This window comes from Pelobates fuscus, chromosome 1 (assembly GCF_036172605.1).
Source record: "Pelobates fuscus isolate aPelFus1 chromosome 1, aPelFus1.pri, whole genome shotgun sequence".
NCBI classification, from domain to species: domain Eukaryota; kingdom Metazoa; phylum Chordata; class Amphibia; order Anura; family Pelobatidae; genus Pelobates; species Pelobates fuscus.
The window spans coordinates 35571376-35586888 of record NC_086317.1 but is presented as its reverse complement, the minus strand read 5'-3'; the positions used below and the strand labels follow the sequence as shown (position 1 = coordinate 35586888).

At 41.0% G+C, this 15513-nt stretch overlaps 1 protein-coding gene across 8 annotated transcripts in view; it reads left to right on the top strand.

Moving 5' to 3' along the window:
- ITSN1 (intersectin 1) overlaps positions 1-15513 on the top strand; it is a 140573-nt gene that overhangs the window by 49729 nt on the left and 75331 nt on the right. For all 8 annotated transcript variants that reach the window (XR_010090429.1, XM_063447584.1, XM_063447565.1 and 5 more), the window contains 4 exons: positions 7017-7110; positions 12454-12554; positions 13835-13898; positions 14207-14344. Coding sequence is in view for 7 of the 8 variants with exons in the window: in XM_063447584.1 (XP_063303654.1) it covers positions 7017-7110; positions 12454-12554; positions 13835-13898; positions 14207-14344 (397 nt within the window). In the remaining variant the exon portion in view is untranslated. The remainder of the gene's footprint in view (positions 1-7016; positions 7111-12453; positions 12555-13834; positions 13899-14206; positions 14345-15513) is intronic.

The following is a 15513-nucleotide window of genomic DNA, read 5'->3' as shown; positions in this document are numbered from 1 at the left end:
GGGTGCTGTGTGGGGGGGGGGTGCTGTGTGTGGGGGGGGGTGCTGTGTGTGGGGGGGGGTGCTGTGTGTGGGGGGGGGGTGCTGTGTGTGGGGGGGGGGTGCTGTGTGTGTGGGGGGGGGTGCTGTGTGTGTGGGGGGGGGGTGCTGTGTGTGTGGGGGGGGGGTGCTGTGTGTGTGGGGGGGGTGCTGTGTGTGTGGGGGGGTGCTGTGTGTGTGGGGGGGGTGCTGTGTGTGTGGGGGGGGGTGCTGTGTGTGGGGGGGGGGTGCTGTGTGTGTGGGGGGGGGTGCTGTGTGTGGGGGGGGGGGTGCTGTGTGTGGGGGGGGGGTGCTGTGTGTGGGGGGGGGGTGCTGTGTGTGTGTGTGGGGGGGGGGGTGCTGTGTGTGGGGGGGAGTGCTGGGTGTGGGGGGGAGTGCTGGGTGTGTGTGGGGGGAGTGCTGGGTGTGTGTGGGGGGAGTGCTGGGTGTGTGTGGGGGGAGTGCTGGGTGTGTGTGGGGGGAGTGCTGGGTGTGTGTGGGGGGAGTGCTGGGTGTGTGTGGGGGGAGTGCTGGGTGTGTGTGGGGGGAGTGCTGGGTGTGTGTGGGGGGAGTGCTGGGTGTGTTTGGGGGGGGGGTGCTGTGTGTGTGGGGGGGGGGGGTGCTGTGTGTGTGGGGGGGGGGTGTGCTGTGTGTGTGGGGGGGGGTGTGCTGTGTGTGTGTGAGAGGGGTGCTCTGCTGTGGGGGGTAAGGGGTACTGTGTGGGGGGGTAGGGGTACTGTGTGTGGGGGGGTAGGGGTACTGTGTGTGGGGGAGTAGGGGTACTGTGTGTGGGGGAGTAGGGGTAATGTTGTGGAGGAGTAGGGGTACTTCTGGGGGGTAGGGGTACTTCTGGGGGGTAGGGGTACTTCTGGGGGGGTGGTGCTGGGGGGTAGGGTGGTGCTGGGGGGGTGGGATGGTGCTGGGGGGGTGGGCTGGTGCTGGGGGGGTGGGCTGGTGCTGGGGGGTAGGGTGCTGCTGGGGGGTAGGGTGCTGCTGGGGGGTGGGGGGTGCTGGGGGGGGTAGGGGTGGTGCTTGGGGGGTAGGGTGCTGCTGGGGGGGTAAGGGTGGTGCTGTGGTGGGTAGGGTGCTGTGGGGGGTAAGGGTGCTGCTGGGGGGTGGGTAGGGTGCTGTTGTGGGTAGGGGTGGTGCTGTGGGGGGTAGGGGTGGTGCTGTGGGGGGTAGGGGTGGTGCTGTGGGGGGTAGGGGTGGTGCTGGGGGGGTAGGGTGCTGCTGGGGGGGTAGGGTGGTGCTGTAGGGGTGGTGCTGTGGTGGGTAGGGTGCTGTGGTGGGTAGGGGTGGTGCTGGGGGGTAGGGTGCTGCTGTGGGGGGTAGGGGTGGTGCTGTGGTGGGTAGGGGTGGTGCTGGGGGGTGGGGTGCTGCAGGGGGGTAAAGGTACTTCTGGGGGGGTAGTGGTGGTGCTGTGGTGGGTAGGGTGCTGTGGTGGGTAGGGGTGGTGCTGGGGGAGTAAGGGTACTTCTGGGGGGGGTAGGGGTGGTGTGTTAGTATCCCACCCCCTCCTTCTTACCTTCAATGAAGTGTGGGGGGGGGGGGCACAGCCATCCCTGGTGGTCCGGTGGTGGTAAGTACTGCAGGGGGAGAGATCTGTGTAGCAGCTCCCCCTGTCCTCCCGCGCGATGCTGTGTGGAGCGTTGCCATGGTAACGCTCGGCAACGCTCCACACAGCATCGCGCGGGAGGACAGGGGGAGCTGCTACACAGATCCCTCCCCCTGCCTCCCGACCCGGAAGCAGAATAGGCGCCTGCCGTTTCGGGCAGGCAGGCGCCTATTCTGCAGTGATGGCGGACCTGTGGCCGCGTGCCCACAGAGAGGGCTCGGCGTGCCACCTGTGGCACGCGTGCCATAGGTTCGCCATCACTGCTCTAGCATGTAAGCTCATTGAGCAGGTCCCTCAACCCCCCTGTCCCTATTTGTCCAACTTGTCTGGTTACAACTACGTGTTTGTTCGTCCACCCACTGTAAAGCGCTGCGGAATTTGTCACTATTTAAATATTATTATAATAACTCCTAAATGAAAACGCAGTGTGCAACAAGGGAAGTTTAAAAATGTTCGAACTCCTGTTCATGAAATATGTTGCGAGGCTGTGCGAGTTCCTGCCAGGGGAGGTGTGACCGGGGCTGCATAAACAGAAACAAAATGGATTGAACTCCTAAATGGCAGTGATTTGGACAGTAAGACTACATGGGCATGATCACTACACCAAAATAGCTTCATTAATCCAAAGTTGTTTTGATGCTTGGAGTTTAAAAGGCAATTACCCCCCCAAATTTATTTTTCTCTTTCTGTACTAACAACCTCCAGCATATGATGTTTTTAGTATTTTTTTTTTCTCCTATTTTAAACCAGAAATCGATGTTGCGCCTCATGTCACTGCATTCCTCATCGTTGCTCTGTAGACTTTCTGTGAGGGTTATTTGATCAATTCATTCTGTGAAAAAAAGTTTTCTTCAAGCACAGTCACGTCAAGCCTATTGTCTGTTTATTTTATTGATACAATTTTAATTTGCCTTTTCAGCTTGTAATCTACTAATCGGGCAGGGATATACAATTTTCATCTGCAATATGACGTTATTTGGGATGTACCAAATAATGTCCAAAGATCCCCTTGACCGTAGCAGAAATGTTTGATTGTGCTTGCTTTAAAAGACAATGTTTTTGAATTTAAAGGAACACTATACGGTCAGGAATACAAACGTGCATTCCTAAAAATATAGGTGTGAAAACACCTTTATCGGGCCTTCCTTACTCCCTGTAAAAAAGTTCCCCCCGTTAATTCTCAAATTGTTAATTCTCGAAATAAAGGCCTTACAGTAAAAACTATAAACCTTTTCCAAGCCCCCCTATCAAAAACCAAAACCAATCAAAGCAGTATTTAAAGGAACACTATAGTCACCTAAATTACTTTAGCTAAATAAAGCAGTTTTAGTGTATAGATCATTCCCTTGCAATTTCACTGCTCAATTCACTGTCATTTAGGAGTTAAATCACTTTGTTTCTGTTTATGTAGCCCTAGCCACACCTCCCCTGGCTATGATTGACAGAGCCTGCATGAAAAAAAAAAACTGGTTTCACTTTCAAACAGATGTATTTTACCTTAACCCCTTAAGGACAGAGCTTCAGAAGCTTGTCTTTCAGTTAATGACAACGGCATTTTTTTGCATTTTTTGCTGTTTGCGTTCAACTGCAATTTGCATTTGACCAATTTATTGCACCGACGCATATTATATACCGTTTTTTTAAAGGACAGAAAGGGCTTTAATTTGATGTTACACACACACACACACATATATATATATATATATATATATATATATATATATATATATATATATATATACACACACATGCTTATTTATTATAAAAAAATACAGAAAAATGAAAAATGTTGTGTTGTGTGTTTTTTTTTTTACAGTTTTTGCAATAATAATGTGTGCAGGTTAAGGGAAGTAATTAAAAATAAATTCATTTAGTTGTTCTGATTTACAGAATATATAATGTGTCTGGGATTTTAAGTTTTTTTTGGTAGTTACAGGTCACAAAGCACAAGGAGTAAAATAAACTTTTAATGTGGAGCGATTTTAGAATTTGGTATGTTTGTCTTGTAAGCTTAATAGCCATAAAAGAAAACAAAATTGCCACACAAAAGTATATATTTATATAAAGTAGACACCACAGGCTATTTACCTAAGGTTGTTTTGACACTTTCTACGTAGCCATTTCACCACCAATCTCTGCTAAATATTGGAGTAAAATTGTGTTTTCTGGGGGTTTTGGCACACAAACTTCTAACAAAGAACTTCTCATGTGTATTTTGTAAAGTTGGTGTGTGCTATTCCTGTACAAAGTTTTATTATGTGTTCAGTTACATCTGCTGAGTAAAATGACACCCCCATTGTATGTCTTTGGCACTATTTTGTGAAGCTACAGTGCCATATAGGAGACCTGTCCTTTTCATTATTCACAGTCGAATTTTGAGAAACTGATTTAATGAGCCCATGCTTCCATTTGGGGTATTATAGTAGTTTGACTGTTCAAAAAAACCCCACAAAGGCCTACCATTTGTAAAAGTAGACACTCCAGGGTATATCATAAGGTGCATATTGTGCCTTAACATGCCCCATTTTTTTTTACCAATATAAGCCAAAGTATGTGGTAAAAAATAATTTTGTGCATTTTTTACATACGGATTGCATTTTTGCTGGGCATTTTGTATATTTCATATGTGCCACTAAGTTCAAAACCCCCAAATTATGCTCAGCTAAGTCTTCTGAGTAAAAATACATCCCAAATGAATGTCTTTGGCACTATTTTGTGAAGCTACAGTGCCATATAGGAGACCAAGCCATATCAGTTTTTACCGAACTTTGAATTTTGACGCTGGGCCTATGTGCAATTTCCAAGCATCTTCGCAGGTTTTAAATTCAAACTACCCCACAAAGGCCTACCATTTCTTAAATTAGACACCCCAGGGTATTTCAAAAGGCAAATTTTGAACCTTAGCGTGGGATAATTTTTCCGCTAGCTTGTACCAAGTGTAGTGATAATAAGTGTTTTTCTGCCTTTTTGACACACAAAGTGAGTTTGCACAGTATATTTTGCAAACCTTATGTGTACTCCCACTGTATAATACTTCATATGTTGCTCGGCTATGTTAGCTGAGTACAAAAATACCCCCGTATGTACCTTTGCCAGGTATATGTGGACATCGGAGGGGCACATTTGGGACACAGCCATTCCAGTTTTTTTTCAAACTTAAAATTTTTACGCTGTGCCCATGTCCCATTTTAGTGTATTTTACCAGGCTTTATGATCCAAATACCACATAAAGCCATACCATTTCTTAAAGAAGACATTCCAGGGTATTTCAAAAGGCATATTTTGAACCTTCGCGTGGGATAATTTTTCCGCTAGCTTGTACCAGGTGTAGTGGTAGTGGACTGTATAATACTTCATATGTTGCTCAGCTATGTGGTCTGAGTACAGCAATACCCCCGTATGTACCTTTGCCAGGTATATGTGGATGTTGAAGGGGCACATTTGAGACGCAGCCATTCAGTTTTTTTCTAACTTTGAAGTTTTATGCTGTGTCCATGTTCCAATTTGGAGTAGTTTAGATGGTTGGTTATTGAAACTTCCCCACAAACACATACTATTTATTAAAGAATACACCCTGGGGTAATTCAAAAGGCATATTTTGAACCTTAGTGTGGGATCATTTTTTCTCTAGTTTGTTCTAGGTGTACTGGTAATGAGCTTTTTTAAATGTATTTTTTTAACTTTTTTTAACTTTTACTTTTTAAAACTATTTTTTAAACTTTTGTTTTGCTTATTAATTTTTTTTAAACTTTCCTAAACTTTCTTAAAACATTTTTTTACAGGTTTATCATTTTTCTAAGCTTTTTTCGTTAACCCCTAACTAGCAGTAAGCAGCACTAACTGTAAATTCCCAATTTTCCCATAACTCCCACCCACCCCAGCTAGAAAAAAATATTTAATTATACAATATTTAAATTAGTTAATTAAATAAATTGAACCCCTGAGGATTAAAAAATAAATAAAAGTTAATCGTCAGGGGTTAAAAAAAAAATTAATCACAGTATAATACTGTGATCTGTGTTTTGATCACTGTAGGCAGTGATCGACTGGCAGGGAAGGGGTTAATTTTTATTTGGACTGGGTAAAGGTTTTTTATTTTTTATTTTTTATTTTTTTACTTAAACGTTATTAAAGCTTTTTTTTGTAACTTTTTAAAGCTTATTTTAAAACTTTTTTTAACGTTAACCCCTAGTTAGCCTAACACCAAATCCCCCAATTCCCCACTAACTTCCACCCTTCCCAGCTAGCTAAATATATAATTTAAAAATACTTAAATTAATTAATAAAATAAATGTAACCCCTGAGGGTTAAAAAAAAAAAAAAAAAAAAAGGATTAAAGAATTTTTTAACCCGAAAAAAAAAAATCAGATCATATTAAAATGCAATCCCTGCCAATTGATCACTGTAGTCAGTGATCAATTGGCAGGGAAGAGGTTAATTTTTTATTAAAATGGTAAAGGGGGGTGGGATTTTAAGTAAACTTTATTTATTTTTTTTACACCGGGGGCAGGATCAGTGAAGATCCGTCTCCCTGCACTTCACAGTGAACCCGGAAGTGCAGGGAGGCGGAAGGTGAGTATACACAGCACATGTGCTCACTCTGACATGCTGTCAGAGCGGGCACATGTGCTGGGACAGCTCGATCCGGTGCTCCCGGTCTGCCTCTAATACAGAGGCAGACCGGAGCACCATTAACCCCGCGTTCGCCGCAATTGCGGTGATCTGGGTTTAATTTTACCGCGTGACGGACGAGGTCTGTCACTCGTCGTTAAGGGTTTCCCCTGAGTAACGGACCTCGTCCGTCACTCGTCGTTAAGGGGTTAAATAATTGTATCTCAATCTCTAAATTGAACTTTAATCACATACAGGAGGCTCTTGCAGGGTCTAGCAAGCTATTAACATAGCAGGGGATATGAAAATCTTAATTAAACAGAACTTGCAATAAAGAAAGCCTAAATAGGGCTCTCTTTACAGGAAGTGTTAATGGAAGGTTGTGCAAGTCACATGCAGGGAGGTGTGACTAGGGTTCATAAAGGGATTTAACTCCTAAATGGCAGAGGATTGAGCAGTGATGCTGCAGGGGCATGTTCTAAACACCAAAACTGCTTAATTAAGCTAAAGTTGTTCAGGTGACTATAGTGTCCCTTTAAAAAACGTGGGGTTAAAAGGACAGGATCACTTAATTTACAGTGTGTAACAGATTTTAAATCAAAACCTATAATCTACTGTAACAAAATCATAAATTGGGAGTGTAGAGAGAATGAATACTATGATTTTAATGATGCCACAAAAAACAATCATGGCTCCTAATTTGTATATATTTAATACTATCAAGTTATTATCCCTTGCAATAAAAAAAAAAAAACTTGAAATTGTGTCATTGCAGCCACCTTGCCAAAGAGTTCGTCATTCGGCCGATCTGGTACTGGACCTCAAATAAACACTAAATTACAGAAGGCTCAGTCATTTGATGTTGCAATGTAAGTGATTTAACTTTCCATTTTTATAACATCGAAAGATGATGGGGTGTAGATGGAAAAGGTGGGATTTATGTATGAAGAGTGTTTCTCTCTTTTTTTGAAATTTATTTATTTATTTTATTAGAAAGTGTTTAACTAGTAAGAATATGTTAGTTTTTCATTTTAAGCTGTCACAAGGCTGAATTTCACAAAACAGTAATGCATTATATTGCAAGGTTAAAACTACATGTCCACTGCACCCGGACCAATTTAGTGAGATTAAGTTGTCTGGGTGCCTTTTAGTGGCCCTTTAATATGTACTGGTATGGTATGCAGCATGGATTATTGGAATATGGGCCTTTCTGTTATAATGTTTTTAGGTGAAACTGGTATCTGACTGCATATTTCTGAAATTTATCTACTAAAAGGAAGAATCTCCAAGTGTATTTAATGCCCAAATTCTAAAAGCATTGAATGCACAAATTCTGTGCTTTGTTTGAAATTCTGAAATATGAAACTGTAATTATGAAAAATCTCTCTCTCTCTCTCTCTCTCTCTCTCTCTCTCTCTCTCTCTCTCTCTCTCTCTCTCTCTCTCTCTCTCTCTCTCTCTCTCTCTCTCTCTATTATCAACATTTTTTTGTAGTTTTTGTGAAAGACGATAACCCTGCATTTATTTTGACTTTTAAAGATACAGTACAGAATTGTTTTTTGTATCCATGGATGATAATTTTTTTACGCTAGCTGGTGGATGCGCTGAGCAAGCAGAAATCTGGCAATATAGTGACTCTGATGCAGACAGGATTAGATGGGACACTACCACTTCGGATCTTCCTAACACCACTTCACTACGTGATATTTATTTTGAATTGTTGAAATTAAAAAAGAGAGAAACAGATTTGGACCTTCACGGTTTATTTTTATCTGATTACCACCGGAAACTTCAGATTCCGAGAGGCTTCAGGGTTAGTAATGTACCCACGATTGGTAGATTGAAACCAGCTGTCTGTAAAAAGTGGATTTCAGTCCTAAACAAATGTTCATTGGACTTGATGCTAGTGATCATTGAGGATGTGAAGGAAGATCTGATTCAAATCAGAAGGAGGATTACTGAATTGGAAACAAGACAGGCATTATTGCTGGCAAGTTCAGAAGCTACCTCTACATTGCTAAAATTGGAAAATAATGTGAAGAGTTATAAGACGGATCTTATTAGATTCAAAAAGGATAAGCAAGATAAAGTGGCAGCAGATTACAAGGAGCACAGAGTTTATAGGTGGCTTAGCGGCACCAGTGATCTACCTAGATTTGCGAGGAAAAGAAGACCTATTCGCAAACCTAGACATTATACTATTGATCAAACTTCAGGAAACTCCAGCTCGGAATCTGATCGCAGCAGTTGGGATAGGGGGGCCAACAACTTTCAAGCACAATCTTTTTTAGAGGTTCCAAACCCTGCCAGTCAGGGGATACAAACCAGACATCAGAGCAAAGGTATTACGTCAGAAGGAGGACAATCACCAGACGAGGTCAGAAGGGACGCACCTTCTGGGGCAAGAGGGAGACCACCACGACAGAGGAGGTAATACCTATCTTCAATTTATCATCCAGAGTATTGACAGTGGCTGAAATTACTTTGCTGAGTAAGGGCTTGTCTTTTGTCCCCACTGCCAAACCTAACCCACTAGACTGGGAAGTTGAATTGTATAAGTTTGGGAGATCGTTGCGACTTAAGGATTTCTTTAAAAACCAAACCACTCCCTCTGATGAAATAAGGTTTAAGAGGAAAAGTACCTTTGATCCCCTGCCGAATCAAGCCTCTATAAAAAGTTTTTTAAGGTCTGTACAAAAGGAAACAACGGACCATCTAAAAGTTACTCATTCCTACCATTCAAATTGTTCCAAAATGGATCGACAGATCATTAAGTCTTTGGCTATGGACAAAGACATTGTTATTAGATCAGCAGACAAGGGCGGGGGAATCGTTATTCAAGACTATGCTAAATATAGATTGGAAATTATCCAACAATTATCTGATTCCCAGACTTATCTGAAATTGAAAGGCGATCCTACGCTTCAAGTGAAACTTTTAATTGACGCCATTCTACTGAAGGGTCTGGAACAGAATTTTATCGATCAGGACCTCTGGGAATTTTTACATCAACCAAACCCGAGGACCCCAGTAATCTATACACTCCCCAAGGTGCATAAGAACCTTCAGGACCCTCCTGGGAGACCAATTGTGTCGGCGGTGGGAGGCATCCTAGAACCACTGGCTAAATGGCTGGATTTCCTATTTAAGGAAACGATTCAAAACCTTTCAACATACATCAAGGATACTCCAAGTTTCATTGATATGATTTCCAAGATTTCCTTACCAGTTGGGCTGACATCACTAGTTACGTGTGATGTGAAGAGCTTATACACTATCATACCCCACTCAGGGGGAGTCCAAGCCATGGAACGGATTCTTTCATCTTCAGACAAATACAGGGGCCCCCCAATCGAATACGTTATGCAAATTCTGGAATTGGTTCTGACTCAGAACTATTTTCGTTTTGAATTTGATTGGTTCAGGCAGTCAGCAGGAACATCTATGGGAGCGGCCATGGCTCCAATGTATGCGAATGGATTCATGTTTGAATTTGAAACTCAATATATATTGGAGCCATTTAAAGATATTATTTTACTATACGGTCGCTACATCGATGACATTTTCATGATCATCAAGGGAGACAACAGCACTGCAGAATCTATGGTCCAATATATCAATTCTTGTACACCGAATGTAGAACTCACTATGACAGCAGACCCGCTTTCAGTGGATTTTCTGGATATACGGATCATTAGAGAAGGTACCAAGTTGGCATATACACTCTACTCCAAGACTACGGACCGCAACACTTTACTTCAGGCGAATAGTTTCCATCCCAATGCCCTCAAACAATCCTTACCATATTCACAATTTTTGAGGGTGATGAGGAACAACTCAGATCCCAGTAAAGCGGAGGAACAATTGAAACTAATGTGGGATAAGTTTCACCAACGGGGTTACAGTGAACAGACACTCCATAAAGCCTTAGATAGGTGCTATTCAACACAAGTCGAGTCAAACACTGTATCAACAAGGAGACTGGTTTTTCCAACCACTTACACTACAGCATCTCCAAAATTCAAACGGATGATTGATAGAAATTGGAGAATTTTGAGGAACGACACTTCTTTACCAGAACCATTTCGCCAATCACCTATGATGTGTTATAGGAGAAATCGAAATCTGAAAGACTTGTTAGTTAAGACAGATCCTATACACTGTTACGAGCAGAAACAAGGCTCTATAAATCTGGGCTGTTATAAGTGCTTAGGTTGTGTCACTTGCGGACACATGTTATCGGGAAAATTCTTTGCTCATCCTCATACAGGAAAAAAGTACATCATTAGGCATCGGCTAACCTGCACCACTGATTATGTAATATACAGGCTTACTTGTCCCTGTGGACTTACTTATATTGGCAAGACGGACCTGCCCTTGCGCGAACGTATTCGCAATCATAGATCCAACATACGAGTGGCGTATAGGGATCAGAAATCAGACTTACCGGTGGCCAAACATTTCTTGGAGAGAGGCCACACTCTACCGACTCTGAAACTCATGGCAATCGACCATGTACCTCCACCCAGGAGGGGAGGGGACCGCAAGAAAATGTTACTACAACGTGAACTATATTGGATCAGAACTCTGAGAACAGTATACCCTGAGGGTCTGAATGAGAAATATACCTTGACTGCATTTTTATAATTTTTCATTTTCTGTGCTATCCAATTCATCTTTTTTGGAGATGGGGTATGTGATGCCCACCCTGTGGGATAGGCATACATACCTATGTTTCTCTCATAACCATGTTTTCTCTCATAACTATGTTGATCCTGGAATATGGGGCGGGATGTGGATGCCCACCCTGGGGGATAGGCAATCCTCCCTTTTGTCCATGGTGGCACTGGCACAGGACCTTCATTACTTTGAAAAATCTTAATAGTTTCCATGTGCCTCAGAATTGTAACTCATTATGATGATGATACAGAGGTTTGAAATGTATGGGTTTTTACTATATGAGACAGTTGCAGCTCTGTTTAGTATTTCATATAAGGAGTATCTAGTTTATTTCTAGTAACTACACTAGTCAGTATTAGTTTAATTGGGTAGTCTATTTGGAACCACTTAGGTGATCCACCCCTATCTTAAACAACTTTGATTTTGTTAACTCTGGTGATACAGGTGCTCATGCATTGGTGTGTCACCCTTTTGTTAGATTATCTTGTTATCTCGTATTGGCTTTGTTGGAGTCCGTTGTATATACTAAGAAATCGAATATAGTGCATCAGTTACCGTTCTATGTGGCCATTGTGATCAATTTTGAGATCATTAGTAGTTATTATTATCTAGTAACTGGCCAATCTCCAGTGAGTTTAATTGTGAAGTCTATTTTGGAATCAGTTAGGCGATCTACCCCTATCCTAGCAATCTTCTGTGGAGTGAATTCCAGTGGGACATATGCCCTTATAATGATGTTTAAATATGTTTTTCGATTAGTTTTGTCTGAACTTTCTCAGAGTCTCTAGTATTCCTGTTGGTTTTCAGCCCTGCTTTCTATGAGTCCAATTTATACATTATGAAGGATATTCATTGCAGTAGTTACTATTCAATGCTGCCAGTGTGACTAATGTTTAAGTAATTGATTCCCCTAGCGTAAAATAGTCTAATTGAATATTTTTTAATTGCACGATCTATGTGTATGGTTGCACTTTTATTATTGTTGATATATGTCACCATGGTGATGACCATGGAGTCAGAGGCTTCACAAGTGTGGTGAGTTATCGTTATCTGTATGGTATATATGTGGGTTTATTTGTCTGCACAGTATGTCCTGACGAAAGCTTGAGGGGATCAAGCTGAAACGTTGACACCTTTGATGTTTTAGTGAGTAAAATAAAAGTTACATTTTATCAAGTCCCTGGAGTGCTATCTTTGAATCTTCCGTTATATATATATATATATATATATATATATATATATATATATATATATATATATATATATATATATATATATATATATATATATATCTCAATATCATAAATCCAAAATAGAGATGACTGCACTCTCTGGTCTTCATATAAAATAAATGTAGTTTATTGGGGTATACATTAAAAAATAAAAGATCGACGTTTCAGCCCTATTCTGGGCTTTCTTCAGGATCAAAATTACATACCGTGTGTGTAAAATATATATATCCTTTTTTGACTTCTGACCATATTATTTTTCTGATAATTATCTGGTTAATTTTTATTTTTTCCCCCATTCCAGCCCTCCCCCTTTGCAAGAATGGGCTGTTCCAGTGTCTTCAAGACTCAAGTACAGACAGTTGTTCAACAGCCATGACAAAACAATGAGTGGCCATTTAACAGGTAATGGGTTTATATTCTGCGAGAATATAAATAGTTTCTTAGAGACCTCTCTGAGTAAATTTAGACATTCGAACAGGGTTATTCACTAACATGAGAATTCAAAGTGAACTCAAAATTAATTTTCAATGTAAAGGATCACTAAAGCTTTAGGAATACAAAACTAGATTCCTCACTCTTCAGTGTCCTCATCCATAGGTACATTCAGGTCCCCCAGCCGTATGCAGTAAAAATGCTAAAATGTAAAGTTTTACTAACCTTTTTGTACAGCTTGGGTTTCCATGACACTGTTTACCTTGCTGCCTCCCGTGACATCATTGTGGTGGCATGGCTTCCTCTGAATCAGTGGGGTACTGTTGTGCATGTATGCAGTGTTCTGCGCATATATCCAAGTTCCCCCCCTAGCAAAGCATTGAGTCAGTGCTGTCCTATGGGGTGCTTTTGTGTCATGTGACATTTTTACTTGTTCATTGCCATGGAAGCGCGTCTACTGGCTTCTACTGACAGCCACTGGTGGTGGATTTAACCGCCAATGCAAACATTGCAGTTTCTAAACAGTCTTCTATGCTTCCAGTTTGGCTATTTTGGCCTTAAATTTTAAATTCACCCTTCATGCGTGGTCATGGGCCAAGTGCAGAGAATCATGGAGCAGTTTTATTATTTGACCACGATTTGTATACACGTGGAAGTGATCATAGGACATTTGGAATTCATTCATCAGCTTTGCATCACATTCCATTCATTTCATATTGAAAGGGTTTTTGTTTTGTGTTTGAGTAATAGCACAACTAGTCGCTAACAGTTTTCTGGCCATTAGAATGTGCTTTTTCCTCCAAATACACAGTGCCTCTTTAATACTTCCAGGCAAAATGTACTAATTGAATCAAATGCTCTTGTAATAACTGAATATATTATTCAGAATAGGAGTTGAACTAAAGGAACAGTTAAACAATTTAAAAAAAATACTCTGGGAGTGTGCCAGGCAGCTCCTGGCACCATAACCACTATTGTGAGCGACTGTAGTGGGTTTAGTGCTCCTTTTAAATATATTTTCTTCTATATGCACATAAGAAAAATAAATAATTACAATAATTAATGTGGGAAGGAAGTGTTAAATAAACATAAAATGGAAATAGTGATGCTTAATGGAAGGGTGGCTAGTTGCAGAACATTAACTAATATTGTTGTGGTTTTATTTGACACATTTTTTGAATTATATTATATATTTATTTTAAATATTTTTTTTTACTAAAGCGTAATACTTCCATTTTTATTTCCTTTAGGACCTCAAGCCCGAACTATCCTTATGCAGTCTAGTTTACCACAAGCTCAGCTTGCTACAATATGGTAGGCATTATGTGGGCACATACATGACAATGCTGTCATTTAGATTGTAGTAATCTATAGGCAACGGATGATACTTGGGTCCAGAAGTGAGCAGTGAAAAGATTCTCCTTCTTCATTATCTGTGATTGGTCAATATTTTCCTGTGCTTCACAGTAATTTTGTTAAGCAAACCCAGATGTTTTGTGTTTAAAGCATATCTGTTTTTACAGTAATTATAGTGTTCCCACCCTACCTATTTGGCACACACTACTTGCTGTTTGTAGTTTTTGTGATGACCTATTTTCAACTATTTCATGTTTATATTTTAGGAACCTTTCAGACATTGATCAAGATGGCAAACTAACAGCAGAAGAGTTTATCTTGGCGATGCATTTAATAGACATGGCTATGGCTGGTCAGCCTCTGCCTCCTGTCTTGCCCCCTGACTATATTCCGCCATCTTTTAGGTAAGTGTGGTCATTTATGGATAGCATTGTTTGTAAATCAAGCTTTGTGTGGGACTAAAATACTTTGGAGGAGGGGGATGAGTTTGTTTGCCAAGTCCAAAATTGTCCTCTGAAATGGCAGTTTTAACATACAAAAAGTAATTCCCTAACCTTATCAGTTAAACTGTGCATGGTTCCCTGACAAATGTTTTGCCACATTTCTTCACTAAACCTTTTGCTAGTTAAATGGATCTGAACTGCACAAGTTAAATTCTATTAAACGTGTCGTCATTAAATGCAATCCTCATAGAGAAACTATAATTGTTCACATGATGTGCATGTACTGCACCACACAGTCCTTGACATGAAGCACCCGATTGACATTGTGTTGAGCAGTTCCTTCTGTTTCCAAAAATAAAACTGAACTGAATTTTGGGGTAAAGTGCCGCATCTGCATCAAGTTCTTTATATTTTTTGTGTTTTATTTTTTCTTTTCCTTTCTTATTTATTAATGGAAACTCTTGCAAATACTGAGCAGAGCTTGGTGAAAAATATTTACAGGAAATTTCCATTCATATTTTATCCATATGGGTTCTGTACTCCCATTAAAGGAATTCTTCCCCCTTTTTGTCTTTCATTTAATAGATTGTTTACCTTCTTACTAAATACAGCTCAGGAAATCTTTCTCCAACAGCAGGAAAATTGTCAGAGAGCAGGTGGATCCAATTTGCAAACCGTTGCTTTTCCACTCTGGGTTAACACTGGCCTTCCATGTGTGAATTTAATGGCTATTTAGTATCGTTATGAAAAATACCAGAAAGATTTCTAATCATCCATGATAAAAAAGAAAGATTAGGAAAGGTGGCTCCAGTTATAAAGTTGCATGTTATGTAGTAGACAGTATCTAAAAATGAATGAAGATCCTCACGCCATTTTATGGGTTGGGCATCTATTTTGCTTCACTTCTCCCATGGACGACTCTCACTTTGGTGTTTAATTGCACACCTCGTGCATGGCCTTCCTGGTGTTTTGAATGAGGGTAGCCAGCATGTAGCTCTCAACTACTTGGGACAGTGCAAAGCATTGTGGGAGTTGTAGAACGACGATGTGGAGAATTGGGAAAACAAATGTCGTGAAATTAGACCTGCACTAATTCTATATCTTGACATTTATCCTTTTACTTTATTACT